Raw genomic sequence first — 18,953 nt, forward strand, 5'->3', positions numbered from 1 at the left:
CATAGCTTGTGCTCGGTATATGATTTAATATTGTCCATCTGACTAATGAAGTGAATATATTTGGGTTCATACAGTAGTTAGCAGTCTTGTGTTTGTACCACAGTGTCAGATAAATGATCTTCACACATTGTACCCATGAAGTGAATCGAACCCGGGTCATTCGCATGACAAGTGAACACTTTGACCACTAGGCTAAATCCTACAATGAATGAGTTTAGTTTTACACTGCTTTTAGCGATATTCCAGCAATATCAAGGCAGTTAACACCAGAAATGGGTTTCACACATTGTACCAATGAGGGGAATCGAACATGGGTCCTTGGCGTGACAAGCAAATGCCTAACCACAAGGCTACCCCACCGCCCCTCGTCCTACAAAGATTATAAAAATCTAGTGACTGTAGAATGTTCATGAAAAAGATTATCATACCTATCTCAGTATATACAATAATCCAAATGGAGGATTAATCTAGGCCATGGATTAAGACATCCAACCTCAGGTTGGACCAACAAAAGGATCACCAAAGTGTTTCCCGGATCAGGCACACCATGAGTCAAGAATGTAAAGTATTATTGATTTTATAAGTATAACATTGTACAAGGTAGGAGGGAAGGACATCCGATATAGCTCTCTGAAAATGTTTAAATCTCAAGTCAAATACATGGCTGCCTTGATATGCTGATTTGGTAACCATACACCTCACAAGATTTTGATAGTTTATCTTGACTTTGGGGACTGGGTAAGGTTAAACCATAAACTTTTATGCTCACTTGAAACTAATTCAAATACTGAAACCTAGTATTTCTGGGGAATTTTATTCATGGCTGTTGTAACATCAGTTAACATAAAGAAAGAAATGACAACAAAGGGCACATAACTCTTGGTGACTTCAGACTGAGAAATAACCAGCAAGTATAATATCATCATACCAGGCGATGTTCAGGAATGCTCAGCATGAAGTACCTGAGTGATATTGATTGATAACCACTTACAAAGGTATTTCAGTAATATCACATCACATCAGGTTAAAATGTTAGGAAAGCCCAAATAGAGACAGATTGTGGGTAGATTCTAGTCATACAAACCCTTCAACAAATATATCCAATAGAGACCATGCAAGGCTATAAAAGATGGAAAATTCACATTACTACAGTTTAACAGTCTTTGCAAATGATGAATGACTCTGAGATGTTTTTGATTAAATCATGTTAAAATAATTTAAACTTTAAACATTGTCATTACAGACAAAATGCTTGTCTAGACATTTCGGTAGGTGCCAACAAACATGAGTTTGTCCATCTTAGCATTATTACAAGCTATATCATATTGGCCTGTGGTTAAGGGAGTGTGGACTAAACAATCCAGTGATTCACATCATGAGTACATAGATAAATGCTCATGCTGTCAATCACTGGATTGTCTGTCCCAGGTTCAATTATTTACAGACAGCCGCTATAAAGCTGGAATATTGCTGGGTGCAGCATTAAACAAAAACAATAATAAGTAATCATCCAAATAATTTTGATAGAAACAAGCATATATATATACATTGGAAAAGGAGGTTATTTGAAAAGGGAGTTAATTCAGAACCAAAACCTGTTGAAAATCTAAACTTCAGTACAGGGGTGGGCGGAATAAAAACAATATAGTTCAGTGTCTGTGAGACCTAAATCTTGGGAGAACTCAAACAGATCCAGCTCTGACCAAGGGTTTAATTTCTCACGCAGTTCCGGTGAGATATTACGATGTTACTAATGTATAACCTTACATTAGAAAGAATTTATCTACATCAAAAATAAAGTTTTAAAAAATCAAAACACAGCTTACATTTTCAAATGTTCATAACACAAAGACATAATTGCAAGGAAAATCTCCATTTGAAGCAAAAACAACAACTTACATTGAAATAATATCCTGAGAATTCAAAGATGACATACTCCTCATTGCTATGTACAGTCACTTCAAACATTGTGCCTCTCAACGAGCTGAACATGACCTTGTCGGCCAGTACTGTATTACAACATATACCGGTATACTCCAGAACACTACCCACTAACCGAGGTGCTTGTCATATCTCAGTCACTTAGATGCTACCATAAGCTTCTTATCTCCATATAGAGATGGTATAAATTTGATATTCACATACCCTTTGTTGACAACATATATTGATTTATGTCACAGGGAGTCACTAACTTCAGCTTGTGCTGCTATTTTCTTGAGAGCATATATTACTGTTGTTACTCAGATGGAACTAAATGCAGCCCAGACTAAGTATTACTTTTTGTTAGATCAGACCAACCTTAGTTTTCGTTTTATGGGACCTTTTGTCAATATAGGTGGATAGGGTAATTATTTCAGGGATACAATGGTGTTAATGTTATAAAACAACCCCTCAAAGAAAGGAAAGAGAACATAAACTCCTCCCAGGGGATATTTTATTTCACTTCTGCAAACCTAAGGCAGACATCTGTAAAACTAAAAGAACCCATTGTATGGTCTTTCAGAACCGCTTGAGAAATAAGTTACAAGGAAAAATTACACGCAGAAGGAAATAAACAGGAATTGCATGGTTTCAGTGAAATGTTTGTGAATCAGTAATCTTCAATCACTGGCTTATACCTGTCTATTTCATGGTTACAAATGGCATTGCTACCCCAAAATGTGTTTGACAGGTTGGTTCATATGTTTCTTTGATGTATTGACAACACATGTATGATTGCATGATTTGTTTGTGTCACTATGTTGGTGAAACACCACTAATATTACTCAATCTTAAATCACACATATAATCAGTGTTATACATCAAACATGTTTGTTTCTTTCCTTCTTGTTTACATAGCGCACATATCCAGGCAACTAGTACATACTCCAGGTGCTGGCATTTTTTTTTTATTTCATTTTTTTTTCAATGATGGGCATGGACCGCTGAAGGCTAGTTCTAACCTGGTCTTCACGGGGAGACTTGTATCTGTTCCAGAGTTGTTCCAGCAAATAATCCAAATGAGCTAAAGAAACTTGATAGCTCACCTCCTGAGAATATTTTAGTTTTTAAAATACCTCTACAGTACTGCTTATCTGTGGGTATATTCACCTTCTAAAAAATTCAGGTGGGAAGAAGAAATGTCAGCAGTAAGTCACAAGCTATGGACATGAATGAAGAAACATTGTACATCAAGTGTCATAATGAGTAGTTGATAGGGAACATGTCTTTATAAGAGTAATGTGATGGATCGAAAAGTCTATGTATGGTCACCTGATTTTTACTTTATTATAAGTAGTCACCCTACTTTATCTTCATTATACATAATTATTTTACTGTGAAATGTATGCCAACAAAAAGGTGTATTTGAGATGTTTTAAGGTAGACAGTAAGATCCATTTGGATCCTCTTATTACTGACTGTGTTAATTAATTCTATTGAATTTTTAGTTGGTTGTCTTCAATGGTTTATTGATTGATAATAATTCATACACAGAAACAAATTATATTGAGTAAACAGATTCCCATTCCATACAGCAATCGCAACATTACGACCATTGTAATCATTGGACTGCTTAATCACTGACTTTCTGTGATCCATTCCTATCATGTGTACCACTGTTTTCCTTTTACACCCAATAGAATCTGTTTTGGCAGATAATCAAGACATATTATTCCCTGGCCAGAAAAATAGTTTGACTTATTCAACGTTCTAAACATCAAACTGTCATGCCCACCAGACAGCATGTGAATCTTATTTCCTTTCATCACAGAAACCAAGCACATTATGCTTCTATGTGCTCCAACTACAGTAGGGGCGGTGGGGTAGCCTAGTAGTTAAAGCGTTGGCTCGTCATGCCGAAGACCCGGGTTCGATTCCCAACATGGGCACAATATGTGAAGCCCATTTCTGGTGTCCCCGCCGTGATATTGCTGGAATAGTGCTAAAAGCGGCGTAAAAAGTAAACTCAGTCAGTCAGTCAGTCCAACTACAGTAAAATATTATGCTCTGAACAAGTTGGTATATTTGATTTAGGAGATAAACCTACTGTGTGGAAAAATCAGAGGTATATAACGAAATTATAATAGCTCTAAATTTCATTTAAAACCGAACGCGTAGCGTGAGGTTTTAAATGAACAATTTAGAGCTATTATAATTTCGTTATATACCTCTGATTTTCCAACACAGTAGGTTTATCTCCATTCTACCATGACAATTTTATGAACAATTTCAGGTGGAGCTCTTTCTTTGGTTACGAGTCAATACGTGAAGCGGCCTCGCATTCCAATCTCAAGTGGTATCGCCCGAAACGGGGTGTTTGGTGGCAAACCGTCAATGACTAACAAACTCCAGATTCAGTAATAACAATCACGTTTTGTTTTTTTCAATGCATCAATCACCAATCATTAACTGATAAGTTGGAAAACATATATCAAATAAGTTTAAAAAGCTTGGTTCACATTTGAAAATTCCACCGTAGACCCTTTCCCCACCAGAATAGTGGCAGCAACCTCATGGCCTTGACCTTTCTCAAGTCATTGTTTACATTTGGAAAGATGCTAAAGGAGAGCCACTGACAGTTTCTTGCAAGGTTAACCTGATTGTATGACTGAGATAGTCTTTGATATCTAATTACTGGTACTGGTACAAAATTTAAGAGTAGGGCTTTTGCTGTAACGAAAAGTCCGTGTTGTACCGAATTTACATACTGTTGAATTTTAAGCCCTGTCAACTTGACGATTTCACGCACCCTCTACGCCCGCGCATGCGACAGCTGTGGTGACTTTTACACACTCATGTGTGTACTTTGTGCTCAAATTCGATTCTCACGGATATTATTTTCTACATTTTGGAAAGTGTTTTGTGACCTAGTGGCTTCAAAGTGTAGTGAATTCAAATTGAATCGGATTCGCTGGCATGTTCAGCGAAGTCTGTTGACAAAGAGCCAGATTTGTGGTGATATTTCGAAAGGATGGATCAGGACACGAGGGTGTACCTCTGGCATAAACACGGTAAGGTAATTAATTATACTTTAATAGACTACTTTAGATCAAGCAGTGTAATGGATAAGAGGGATCATGACTAAGCTAAATAACTTTTTCAACGATATTATACATTTAGAAAAAAAAATATGTTGGGCTAAACAGAACGGTTTGCAGATTCTGTAGATCTAATTGTGTTTTACTACCGCTAAATTTGAAACAGTACAAATTTCAAAATATCATTTTGTTTGAATTGATAACCCAACTGTTTATTTATGTGGACGGAAGGCATTAAAATTTCTTCGGGCGTTCGATGTTAATGCATCCTCCGTTACCGGATCTAGTCAGTGGCGATATCGTTGGACGAAAGGCGATGTTTTGATCTTGTTCGACTGAATATTTGTTTCCATGCTTTCGAAGTACTTTTGTATGTATAAACACCTATTGCTGTGATTTACGCAAGTAGTGAGTCGTGCCCGTCATCGCTAAATCCATCTTAAAGACATATGTGTAATTTCCGACAGTAAAATCGCCGTAATTTATCGATGCATCGGTAGGTTGTTTGGTGTCCGCCATGTTAGTGGGCAGACAAAAATAGTGCATTACCGTAAACCATGTATGATTGCGCACGGAAAACAGAGACCTGTATAACGTGATTATATACCTCTGAATGACTTTAATTAACCAATCACAATCCAGTGTTTACTGAAGTCATGGTAGAATTACTGATATACTGATTGATTTACTTCTTAACAGTCCGATACATGGGAGTTCCTGCCAATATTGTTAGACTTCGTTCCAAATGTTGTAAGTTAGCACACAGGAAAACAATCCCTTCAGAGAAAGTAGTTCCTGATCAAAAGTTTTATCTGCATTTAATAACATTCAGTTTTGATTCCGCATCAGCCAAGAGATGACACAAAATAGGACAGGCCACCCACACTTTATAATTATTAAGAAATAAACAGTTTCATGCACTTGGGCTTTAACTGGAGCTAAGCAAATTGTTTTTAAAAAATCATTTACTTTCCACTTATAAGGTGAAGTTTAAACTTTATGTTTACACTCCGGGTTACAAACTGAATGCAAGGCATGAGGTAATTTGGCACATGTTGGATACATTGTGGTTAAAATGGTGTCAAATAAAGTAAGCCTGGTATTTGGTACATTGTTGTTTGACACAATGGGGTTCAATTATTATCAACAATTAGTTTTTTTAGATAATATTTTGTTTATAAATGTTTGGCTAGTGTACAGCATCTATGATGACATTAAAGTTATCATCTAGTTGATTAAATATTTGTGGAAGCATGATCAGTGAAAGCAAATAGACGTGGATCCATATTTTGTCATTATACTGATGTGAACTATTGTGATAGAATAACAAGGACATTGTACATATTACAACCCGTTTTCCTTTATAAACTGTTTGGCTACAGATGTATTGATCAATTGATCAATAGTCTACAACTAACTATCAATCAACCCATTAACCTGGGTGGGTCTTTTGTGTTTAGAACCTTTTTTAAACAGCATGGTATTACGCCAAGACAGCATTCCCCATCAAAGTTTTAGGGGCACCAAAATGATGCAGATGAAAACCACATTGTTATGGACAGATGAAGGGTTTTAAGGCAAATCCTATGTATGATCACTTGATCCTGTCTCAGCAAGGGACACAGAGTAGATCTTGAGTAGATAGTGCCACAGTACACTGGCACAATGCAGCCAACAGCCCATTCCCCCTCCACCAATAACTGCCAAAAATATCCCTTCCGCATGTGATGCATCCTCGATAATCTCCAGGGTATACGTTACAATAACTCTCCACTATACCCTGGATGCATCCCCGGCTTGGGGCGATGATTTTATTACCTCCCTTGGCTGGCTCCGCATTCTCGCAGTAGCCAATCAGCTAAGCCGCCGTTACAACTGAGCTTGGCAGTGTCAACAAAGATAGCAGTCGCAGTCGCGAAAAATTGTTCGCAGTGCCACTCAGATTTTTGGGGAAATAATAAAGACAAATTCACAGATGTGAAACTTTAAAAATTATATGAAAGAACTCCTTCTACTTCTTTCAGAGTACCTCTGCATCAATTGTGTTGCCAAGTTTAAACGGTTAGATAATTTAAGTAGCGAAAGTGAGTTGTGATTGGTTCGCTCAAAAATCCCAGCGTAGACACCTGATTGGATAAAAAGCCAGCCAAGGGAGGTAATAAAATCATCGCCCCAAGCTGTGGATGCATCCAGGGTATAGTGGAGAGTTATTGTAACGTATACCCAGGAGATTATCAAGGATGCATTACATGGAAGGGATATTTTGGGCAGTAATTGGTGGAGGGGGAATGGGCTGTTGGCTGCATTGTGCCAGTATACTGTGGCACCATCTACTCAAGATCTACTCTACTCCTGGACAATAACAGGTTCAACACTTCTCAAAACAGCAGCAGCACATAAACACCTCCAACCTATATTGACATATTTTACTTGACTATGTCATATCCCTGAGTGTTTGTAGATGCCCATCACAGAAGAGGTGAACAAATACATTTGAAATCTAGTATACAGACTCCCACTCTTGTATTGTAGCAGTGTAAGCATCGTATCCTGGGCATCAATAACAGATAAACCATAACGCTGAAAGATGATCAACATAGTCATCATTGCTGTGTGTACTTATGACCTTGAACTTCATGTTGTAAATGACAGTGACGTCCTTGGACTGAGTAAACGGTTGCTCAAAATCTTGTCCTCTTGTCCACTGATGCAATGTCATGATGTAAATCATTCCTCCTCCAAATTTAACATTCCTGCTCTGAGATTTGACTCCTAGTGTGCTGTGATGAGGAGGACGCCCCTCACCTGCACTGGTGTGAATTTGAGGCTAGATTTTTCCAATGAATACAGATGTTTTTAAGTTTGTGAATTTTTTTTGTCTATAGATACTGCAGTTATGAACATGATCTTAGAATCTGCAACTTAGCTGTATTTTAATACAGAACCTTGGAAAAACTTCACAAACAATTGCTTAGTTTTATCCTGAGAGAACAGTCTCTGGTAAAACGTTCGATACTCCACCACTGTTGATGTATTCATATGTCACCGCTGTACTATCATGTTCTTGTTTAAACATTGAATTTGATAATCACTGCACTTGTACTTGTACAGATTTTACATGTATTTCAAAATTTGTGGTTACTTGTTTAGTAATCATAATACCTTTACTGACAAATCCATGGATAACAACTTTTATTCTGTGAGTGCGACATTTCGGTACAGATTCTTGTCAGTATTATACTTTCCAACTTCTTACATGCCACTCAAAGAAATCTTTATATCCTAACTGTGTTGTCAGTGCTCACTTACCCATCGTTTGGTTCTATGTTTGTTCTGTTTCCTAGCAAGCCTTATCCGTTCTGCTAGAGCTAGACGAGCAGCTCTCTCTTCCTCATCACCACAGAAAGATATATTCTTCTCATAAATGGAGGATTTGGGTGCAGTTGAAAACTTCCAGTTCTTGATCTGGGTATCATCCACAAAATCTGCAGCAAGCCCTAAATACCGCGTCTTGTCCATACTTTGCGTACTCAACAGTACAAGAATGGATGCATACCAAGACCCAAAGACATCTTTTCCACTTCACCAAACAGATTGTCTGGGGATATAGGTCTCCGAGTTTGTCTTTTGAAGTCTGGCAACCGATCATCAGTCAATACCAGACAGGAGATAAAGTTTCTGTTTTATCAATGATGCCTATTGAATCCCACAAGCATCTTTCTACACTTGGTTGACCACAGTGGTGAACCGATCGCAAGCATCTTGCTACATTTGCTTGTTACCATGCAACCAAGGCAAAAATTAGCACCTACAGCGCTTATCTTGTCCAATTAGCTACACATTAGCACCCATCATCAATTAACCAGGAAAGTTTCAAAATAACGCGGAGTTACGGAATCATCCTGTTATGCAACCCAATGGACATAAATAACACCTCTCTCATGGAAACCAAGTTTGACTTGTAGAATGACCAATATTAGTTGGCATGATTTGTCCTTGTTCTTCGAATCGGTGGTCAGTTGGTGTAAGTTATAACGAGGTCTCATGTGAGGAATTAGAGGATGAGATACATGAATAATTAACACAACAGTTGATCTCCAACACAATAAGATGCAGCCAATCACTATTGATTCTTCAGACATCGATTGAAAATTAGATAAGCTTGCTCTTTGGTACTACATTTCCCAGCGGTAAACAACCAAGTTGGTGTCGTGGAGTGTATCTTAAATTTTGAATAAGAAAGAAATTTCTTTCAATGAAATATACACAGAAATGCCAAAGGAGACAATATTCAAGTGAGTATCTTTTGATAAATGTGGATATTTAGCTCAGTTATTTCAATCAAACAACCATTGTCTGCATAAAGTTTACTACTGAACTGAGACCCATGTAGTTTCTAGGGTTTTAGTACTTTGACCTTGTCCTGCGGAACTGGGAGTCCAGATGATCCTAAATAACTAATCTTGAGGGCCTTTCCTGAGTTTCCAGGAAATATGAGAGTATTACAAAGTAATGAAATGGTGCAGTGAAATGACTGACTGACTGACTAAGTTTGGTTTTACGCCGCTTTTAGCAATATTCCAGCAACATCACGGCGGGGGACACCAGAAATGGGCTTCACACATTGTACCCATGTGGGGATTCGAACTCGGGTCTTCGGCATGACGAGCCAACGCTTTAACCACTAGGCTACCCCACCGCCCCTGCAGTGAAATGAAGTCCGAGATTAAATGCAAAACAAAATTCAGGAACTTTATATTTCTTGTGCAGATATTGGTAGAATGAATATTACTGTTCATTCTTCAGGACAAAACATATGTCTTTTTCAGATTCAGTAGGTAAATATTAGCTATAATACAGCTTACAGCTTATAATGTAATAGTATTGTCACTCTCTAAAGTAAGGCTTGGTCAAACAAACAAAACAAGTATGTAATCATTTTAATGTTCATTAAGGCTGTAACGATTCACTCTCATATTCGGTGAATCGAACCGTGGCCCTTCATGAATTCAATTCGTTATTCGTGGTCACCAGAACCGAATATTAACGAATATTTACGTTTTTTTAAGGGAGCATGTTTTACTTGAACCCATGTGTACTTTTTGAAAGTGAGATATGCAGTAATGGAATATGTTACAGCCTTGCAGTAGCCCAAGTCATGTTAGTTTGCCAAGGCCACACATTGTACTGTCAATTATAACTATTACATACCAAATTTGAGTGTCATGAGATGACTGGTTATTGCTGTGACAAATCAAAACTGTCAACATGGGCGTTCCATATTGTGCATCAATCACTACAAACTACAATATTGTATTGGTGAATAATTATTCGTATTCGTTACCCAATATTCATGATATGTATCATATTCGCCACATAGTGTATTCGTTGCAGCCCTAATGTTCATCAAAGATAATTTACGAGAAAAGAAGATTTTTACATCAAATCCTAGACATAAAAATAGCAAAAATGATCTGGATGTCTACAAGAGGATTTGTTTTGTTTCTTAAATCCAATAAGAACATAAGGGTTTTGTGCATCTTTTCCCTGTACAGGTAAGCAAACGATTGCTGCTGACTTTTTAAGAAGTCGTCAAGTGATCCTTGTCATAACAGGGTATCTTGTCAAAAGAGACACAGACTGAAAGAGTAATATTGTTAGGCAACAAAATCAAAATGACACAGTGTTTGTCAATTGTGAACACATCAATCATTTAATGATTTAATTAAACTGGTCATGTCAATATATAATTATATTGATCACAACCTCTACAGAGGCAGTAGGACCCCACAAGACTGTCTGTGAGTCACACACCATTGTTGTCCAAGAACAATAACAAGTGTTATATGTTCTCTGCTCATTGTTTTATTCCGCTGTCTGCAATATTCCAGGAATAGGGAATAATAGCTGTGGGATAATTGAGTCAAGGCAGTATAAACTGTACAATGCAATGAAAATAAATCCAGGAACGAAGTGTTCTGTGTGCTGTTATATGCAATAAAAGCAAAATAAAACAAGTTGCTCCTAATATTTCTAAACATGTGCTACGACTGTTGACGGAAGCGTGGTAACTGTAAAGTTAAAGTGACGCAAGACTTTAAAAAGATATTTGAAGCAACTAAGCATGAGAAATACAGCAATAAAATTGTTTCAAACTATCATAAAAAGTGAATCCTAAAAGTTAATTGAAAATATCTGGTAAAAGCAAACTATGATGGGATGGACAGCAATCCAGCCTTGCCCAAATATTCTAGAATTGAGTTAGGCTACATGTCCAAATTATTCTCTAAGGTCTGAAACAGATTAACCTCTTTAACAACCGTACATAGAAGTGAGAACTATTAATAGATCAGATGTGTAAGAAACAACTGACTGAAATCAAAATGTTATTAATTCTCATCAGCTCATTTATTGACTCAAAACCCTGAATAGTCAGTATCTGATAAAAGCACCTGTTTGTAGCCTGCTGTTACTGTATGTTCACCTCACTAGTAAAAACAAATATCAATGTAACCATACTGGCTAATACACTTTATCTTGTGAGCTGTATAATTTTGTTTTCAGTTGTCAACATGAAAGTTCGAAACAAGATGCCAGAATGGACAATGGCTAGATTTTCAAAGTCTGTTTTTTTAAACATCTGTTGTGCTTGTTATGATTTCTTGTCACAAGGGCCCACTTGCACAAAGCGATCTCACTAGGGCCATCTAAGCTTGTTATAGCATGCAACTTTCGCTCATTTCAGAGCTCAGATGGCTTTGTGCATGTGGGCACAATGCTTCAAAATTCAGCTGATACTGACTATAGTCTAACTTGACTGTAGACTTGTTGATACCTTAACACATTTTTTTCTGCTGACATTTTTTTCTACTGCTACCTGATTTCTGCATCATATTATAAAATGACCCAACTTTTTGTCAAAATAGGGCAATAGGTCACTTAAGTTTTGTCAGCTTGAATGAACAGCGTGAGCTACTGAACACAATGACACAAATAATATTAATAAATGCAATCATCCGACCCTTTTCAGTCAGGTTTGTAGAAAGTCATGAGCATTCATATGTTTTAACTGATCATGGTAACATATTTCATCCTATGTAAAATTTAATGGGTTTTGTACCTATGTATTCCATGTGGACCTGAGTATGTTAACATATAAAGCATGCATCTGTCACTGTAATGAGAAAATGAGGCAAATAATCATGATAATGTGTCACTATAAGCCTTATTAAACATCTTTACTTACCAAAATCTTTTCTTCAACCTCGTTTGACTGGAAACACAACCTTAACATTAACTTGAGCATATTCTAATTCATATTACAGATAACATTTTCCAATATCTGTCTAAATTTAAACTAGAAATCTGTTCTTTCAAACCCATATCATTAATATTAGGGGCGATGGGATAGCCTAATGGTTAAAGCGTTCGCTCGTCACGCTAGACCCGGGTTTGATTCCCACCATGGGTACAATGTGTGAAGCCCATTTCTGGTTTCCCCCACTGTGATATTGCTGTAATATTTCTAAAAGCGGTGTAAAACCATACTCACTAACTGCTCATTAATTTTAATTCATACTTATATATAACAGGCACAGCTTTCAGCTGTTATTCTTTTAACTAAACTTCCAAGCCTAAATCATCAGGTTCTCAATCTGTGTCCAATCTGTTCTCCAAACCATATCTTTCCTTTTGTGTTTCCTGCACAAATCCACAAAATATGTTTGTTTGTTGTCTAACTCAACACTCAACAGCAGTTATAAGGCAGCCTGTAAATTATTTAGTCTGGACCAGATAATCCAGTGACCAATGTTGTCAGCAGGCAAGCATGAACACTTGCATCTACAAAAGTCTGTGACCACCAAATTCATTTGGTTCCCATTTACAATCTGCATAGGTTGAAGATCAGCTGGAGTTTAGACTATGTCAAATTGCCCTCTCCATATTCCTACGACAGAAACTAACAACAACCTGTTATCATGTGTGGCTTTATCATCAAACCAGAATTAATTTCCATTTTTAAAAATCACATACTAGTATTTCTTCTTCCAGATGGGTACAATGTATTAGTGAGTGAGTGAGTTTAGTTTTCATTCACTAAAACTGTTTACAATAACAACAGAGAAACCGTGAGTGAAATGGCATTACCTCATTCCATACAACGACCACTTACCACATTCGTGAGGGTCCGTTTTTCGCACCTACCGCGATAGCACCAATTTCACATTTTTCTCAGCAATCACGAACAGATTACAGCCTTGTCATCCATTGACCCCAAGACCCACGTTACAATCCAGTGATATACAATGTATTAAATGACCATTGAAACTCTTGTGAAAATGAAGTGTGCACACACACACACACACCCCCTTCCCCCTTCTCAAAAAGCTGTATCCGCCCCTGCATGACTACAATTTTACTCAAAATCTTGCTTTCGAGGTACAATGGAGTTGTCGTTCATAATCAAGGTAAAATAAAACTGACAATAGTTGTTTACTGTATTGAAATGAAAACCCCAGAAAAAGTTTATTATGTCAGATGAAAAAATAACAGATGATATTCAAATAAGTGTTTGAATTATGTCAGTGTGTTCATATTTCCTGTATTTGATTAGATGCATGACACAATATTTGAATATTCTTTTCCGATTCTTCCCTCTCCATAAAGACTAATTGCGTTCTGATTGTCTATCAGGTCCAGAAGAAAGTAATCTTTAAAATACAACAGATGTATTACTTATAAACTGGTGTCATTATTTAAAGGCAATTCACCACTTCCACATATTTACAACATTGCAGATATATAACATATAATAGTTGCCATAAATGCTACTGTGTGTATACAATGTGTATAATAGTTCCTGTGTGTATTTATACAATGTTAAAATACTAATGCATCACCAATGGAATATATGACAAATGACATATATCGCACACTCACTCAATGATTAGGAAGAGGAAGATTCCTCTAACACTTCTGTTAGAATTTTGTTTGTTTGTTGTTGAACCCTGCTTTGAGCAATATTCCAGCTTTAAGGCAGTGGTGTGTAAATAATCAAGTCTGGACCAGACAATCCAGTGAGGCAGGGCTCCAGATAAGGGCTGTATCGGCGTCTGTACGGATAAAAAATATGCACGATACGGTAGGAAATAATTTAGAAAACGTAGCAGATACGCACCACAGCAATGGTGTACGGTCTTAGAATCATTTACAGACGTATTTATCTGAAAAATTATTGTTTTATTGTTTATTGACCTGTTTACACAAAAGTAGCAATGTTGTGGTGCATATATGAAACGAAACACAAGATTACTGATACTCCATTAAATACCATTCAGTACTCTAAATGCAGAGGCCCAGATAAGCTGCGTATCCGGGTAAAATATGCATAGAAAATTTCCAATTACGCACTGAAAAATATTTGTTGCGTACCAATTACGCATTTAAAATGTTAGATACGCAAAAAGTTTAAATCAAATGCTTACGGAATATATTTATAAAAATCGCTTGCGTAATGACAAAGACATCGATTGCTATCACGTTGTACTGTTAGTATAGGACTAGTGTTGGGTGTTGTAGGACTAGTGTATAGGATGAGTGTTTTTTTTTATGAAATCATTTCCATTATATTTAAGTTGGTTTTGATTAGGTATGACATAAGGCAGAACATACCTGCTTAGTAAACTTACTCAATGACATAATACTTAGGTGAGTAAAATGACTGAAATACGCACATATTTGTAAGCAGTGGGTAACGGAAAATGAAATACCCACTCAACATTCATAATACCCACTCCAAAAAAAAATACATTGGGTACAGTACCCACATGAGCTAAATCTTATCTGGAGCTCTGCTCTAAATGTACTCTTAAGGTTTTCCAGTACTCCTGTATTGAAGAAATAAGGAGTACGTAATCCTGATGTTGAAAAATTATCTGTAGCCCTGTGAGGCGCATGTTGTGATCAAACCTAAATTACATGAATTATTTAACAGTCATAATTAAGGACAGCATAACTTTGGTATAATACACATGAAAATTAGAATGTTCAAGGAGATAGTTTATTGCATGTCTGTTAGATATTGCTCATTGATACTGATTTATAATGGGTGTTGGGTGTATGATTAGTCATCTTGAGTAGGTACTTATGAGGTCATATATATACGTGCTGTACTTCTGATCTACTTGCTGTTGTAAAATTGGGCAATGGTTATGAGTATGCTGTTCTCAATAAGAATGGCAATATTTCAGCGTCTGACTGCCGTAATTGAAAATGCTTTGTTTTCTAAATGATATTTCACCTTTCATGTAGAAAGGTGCTGCTTTGATATATAAATGAAAATGTCAATAAAACCCAAGTGTTTTTACATGCACAAACAAGAGAGCAGGCTTTGATCTGAATCCATTAAAATATCCAGTTACGCACCTGAAACTGATATGCAATTAGGAAAGAGGAAAACAAATAATCCATTAACGACGCCTTGAGAAAAAGGCAATAACTTATATATCATTCCTTTGTACAAAATTCCCTCCACCTGTCCCTCCTCCAATTTCATCAATTTCATCATTTTTCACAAGATATATATATTTTATTCAGTTTCAGAAATGACCTGGAAATCATGTGCAACGGGGCGTTAATATTTGTAATGGCAATATACTGGCAGTTGACGGCCGGCTGATTAAGTTTCTAAGCAGATCAATTTCTTGACGCCCTGGCCACACAACGTTAGACGTCGGATATTTCTGAGCGGACGGCTGTGCTATTGGGAACACATGCCAGCAAAATACGGAAGTGGGCAAGACGACGAGTTGCTACAACAAACGCCATATTGAATAAGGAACGAAGGTTCTCGTTTCGGCTGTGCACGCGACAGACAAGAAACACGCAGCTTGGTTAATAAATAATGAACTTGGCAGGAAAACACTCTGGGGAATTTTAACAAGTCAGCCAAATGAATTGTCAAACGAATACACGGTGACGGTGTGATTTAAAGAACATAACACAACACAAACAAAAGCACATGGAGCAGACGACACGAGTTGATAGCAACATACACGCATGCTCACAATGGCATCATGTAAACAACAATAACATAACCTTTTAACATCGCGGGTGAATTAAATATCACCAAGGGGAATATATATTACACATAAAATATCCATTTTTCAGCTTTTCTCACCTTATTTTTCAGTTGCTGTGCTATAGATCCGTGAATTTGTCCTGGCCTTGTGAAGTTGTCAGATTCAGCTATGCCGTCAACTGCCCCTAGGGTCAATCGGCGACCGTGTTTAATCACTTCTTTCTCAGGTTGGGTCTCAGTTTGTCCCTTAAACTGCCACGGACGCCGGGGTCCCCCTGCCTGGGTTGCAGGGCGTTGGCCGAACAGCCCCCGGTCCTGTCCGAGGGCTGTGGACGGTCGGGCTGTGGTCCCATAAAGCCCAGAAGTGAAGCTGGGATGGCTTTGAAGATTGGCCGCGGCCGAACTAGGTCTGATTTTTTTCTTTTTCGATGAAGGAATTTGTGGCATGGTTGTGTTTTCCCCTGTCACCAACGCGTCCAGTAGTTTTTCCTCAGCCGGGGTAATGAATTGCTGCTTGGCCTTCCCGCATAACCCACCACTCAACAAACTGCGACCGTATAACTTCCGCCCGATGTTCTCCAAATCCGAAGACCGGCGCCTGTTCCAACACGAACAACCGAATTAATATCACAGACCCGGGTGTTCTGTACAGCGAGATTTATTACATAATCCAAACACCCTACAGGGAGATAGCTGCTGTGATACCGTAATATTAATAGTACGTGTTACGGTAAACGCGATCTATCTTCTGGTGTGTTGTCGTATTAGTACGCGCGTTGTCCAAACGTATGTCAATCTCCCCTCGATTAAGCAGACTATGCCACACAGCAGTTGACAGTTTTAATCCAACACAACGGAGCTTTTGTTCAAACCACATTGGTAGCTTGTGGACATGATAAAACAGATAACACTTATTTTTTATCGTATTTAAAATGTACCGTGAACACATTATGCATAATCAGATAATTTCAGACCAGTTTCTGCGTTGCTTTGATAGGCTATTACCTGTCAGACAGATTTAACGTGTTTGAATAATGACATCAGTGTTACACAAAGGAAAATACATTGACAGAGATCCGGATTAGTCAGAGTCAGGTCTAGATAGATGCTCCTGTATATGGTTAAGGTTCTTTCTCCCTTTTTGATAAGAGAATGTGTTTATGTGGGTCTGATTAGTCAACATGAATAATTTTTCTAAATTTCGTTTAGAAATATTAAAAAAAATATTTCGTCTGTCCTAATTTTTATAATTAATGTTAATTTTGTTAACAAATTGCTTGATTATGGTCTTGATTTTTATATAATTGTTTATATGATAAAATGACAATGTTGTAACAAGTTAACTTTTATCCTAAAACAGACCAAGAAGTACATAAAATTTCATCATTCGATAAACTCAAATCTTGTCAAATTTCATACCACGGCAACACTATCAATATAATCACTGACGTGTTGAAATATGATCCTGGGGGATTCAAGGTAAGAATAGAAGTCCCGAACAGCATTTTGTTTGTCGCATAAAACGTCTAAATGTATCGGGAGGTCAGACTCGCGGACTCGGCTAAAGCATGTGGTCGTTACCCGACTGGGTAGACTGATGCTTGTGATGTCACTGGATTGTTTGGTCCATGATCGATTATATCTGAAATATTGCTGAGTAAGGAGTTCAACAAAAAAACCTGTGCAAGTGGTCGACATTGTGTGTGTGTGTGTGTGTGTGTGTGTTATATAGCACTTTCAGCATATCCGTCATCTCGCTTGTGCTGTTGCTTCAAATACACACCGAAGAACAATAGAAACTGTACTTCTCAGTATACATTATGTAGTTTATTATTTATGTTTAATTTTCAAATGAAAATATCTTAAGTTAGCAATTTTATTTTAAAAAATAGATGCGCCGTGTTTTGTCAGAACCCAAGTAATCCGCCTACAAAGTTATATTTCTTAAATTGTGTTTGTATTTAACACATACAAATCATTAAAAAGAACATACTTTGATATATTGTTGATGGGTATCTTACACCCTTTGAAAAACAATAAGATTGATTTTTTAGGCCCTATTTTACTCAATCATTGATGGGTTCGAGGATTCATTTCTTGCCAAAGTCCTTACCTGAACCAATTAATAATCCCATACTCTAACATAGACTTAAGATTGCCCTTGCGCTAAGATCGTTTTGTGTGAATGGGCCTAGATTGTTCGAGCAGGTTGCACACTTTTGTCATTTTACGATCATGAATCCGGTTTAAAATATAGGGGTTCAAAGATAATCCGTTTGATCCTTAAATACTTGAGCCGAATTGTGATTTAACACTTACTCAGCTCTCCCGGGCATTGTGTATAATGGCACCTGCTTCCCTCCTGTAACGAAAAATGTTACGCTGTAGTTGCGTGTAGTGTCATTGCACACTTGACATCACTCATCGTGCACCGTGGAAGCTGACTGTGACGTCATCATATTGTGCTGAAGGTTATTGTGACGTCATTAATATTGACATGGTGCGATGTCACCTCAGTTCTCTGCGCACGTCGTCAACGGAGTTCAGTTGGTCAGGGATATGACGTCACCGTACACGTCACTCCCCTTCTCATGTGTGGTTGATTTTAGTTTAATCATAAAAGCAGCACCTTTATGCTGTTTAGTCCTTGTGAAGCACCTGACCTTATAACTAAATATTGTCTCCTTATTTGATTCTACACTTGTACACAGGATACAGAGAGAAAGAAAGAATGTCATTAAAACGCATTCCACATATTCTGGCTATATATCATTGCGCTCTTATCGTAATCGAATCTAGACCATGTCAACTAATGGTCGACGGTATGAGCGAGGCTCCAGGCCGCCAGGACACGA

The 18,953-nt window shown here is 37.4% G+C and overlaps 1 protein-coding gene across 1 annotated transcript in view; it reads right to left on the reverse strand.

The window, feature by feature from the left end:
• The window catches only part of LOC124282039 (WD repeat-containing protein on Y chromosome-like), a 63,695-nt gene extending 45,166 nt beyond the window's left edge, over window positions 1-18,529 (reverse strand). The window contains exons 1-2 of the mRNA XM_046718343.1: window positions 18,418-18,529; window positions 16,198-16,696 (exon numbers count right to left, since the gene is read on the reverse strand). Of these exons, the coding sequence (XP_046574299.1) occupies window positions 16,198-16,696; window positions 18,418-18,434 (516 nt within the window). The 5' untranslated portion in view covers window positions 18,435-18,529. The remainder of the gene's footprint in view (window positions 1-16,197; window positions 16,697-18,417) is intronic.
• Between the last annotated feature and the right edge of the window lie 424 nt (window positions 18,530-18,953).

Source organism: Haliotis rubra, unplaced genomic scaffold (genome assembly GCF_003918875.1).
Source record: "Haliotis rubra isolate DU_JTF1 unplaced genomic scaffold, ASM391887v1 Scf1, whole genome shotgun sequence".
Taxonomy (NCBI): Eukaryota; Metazoa; Mollusca; class Gastropoda; order Lepetellida; family Haliotidae; genus Haliotis; species Haliotis rubra.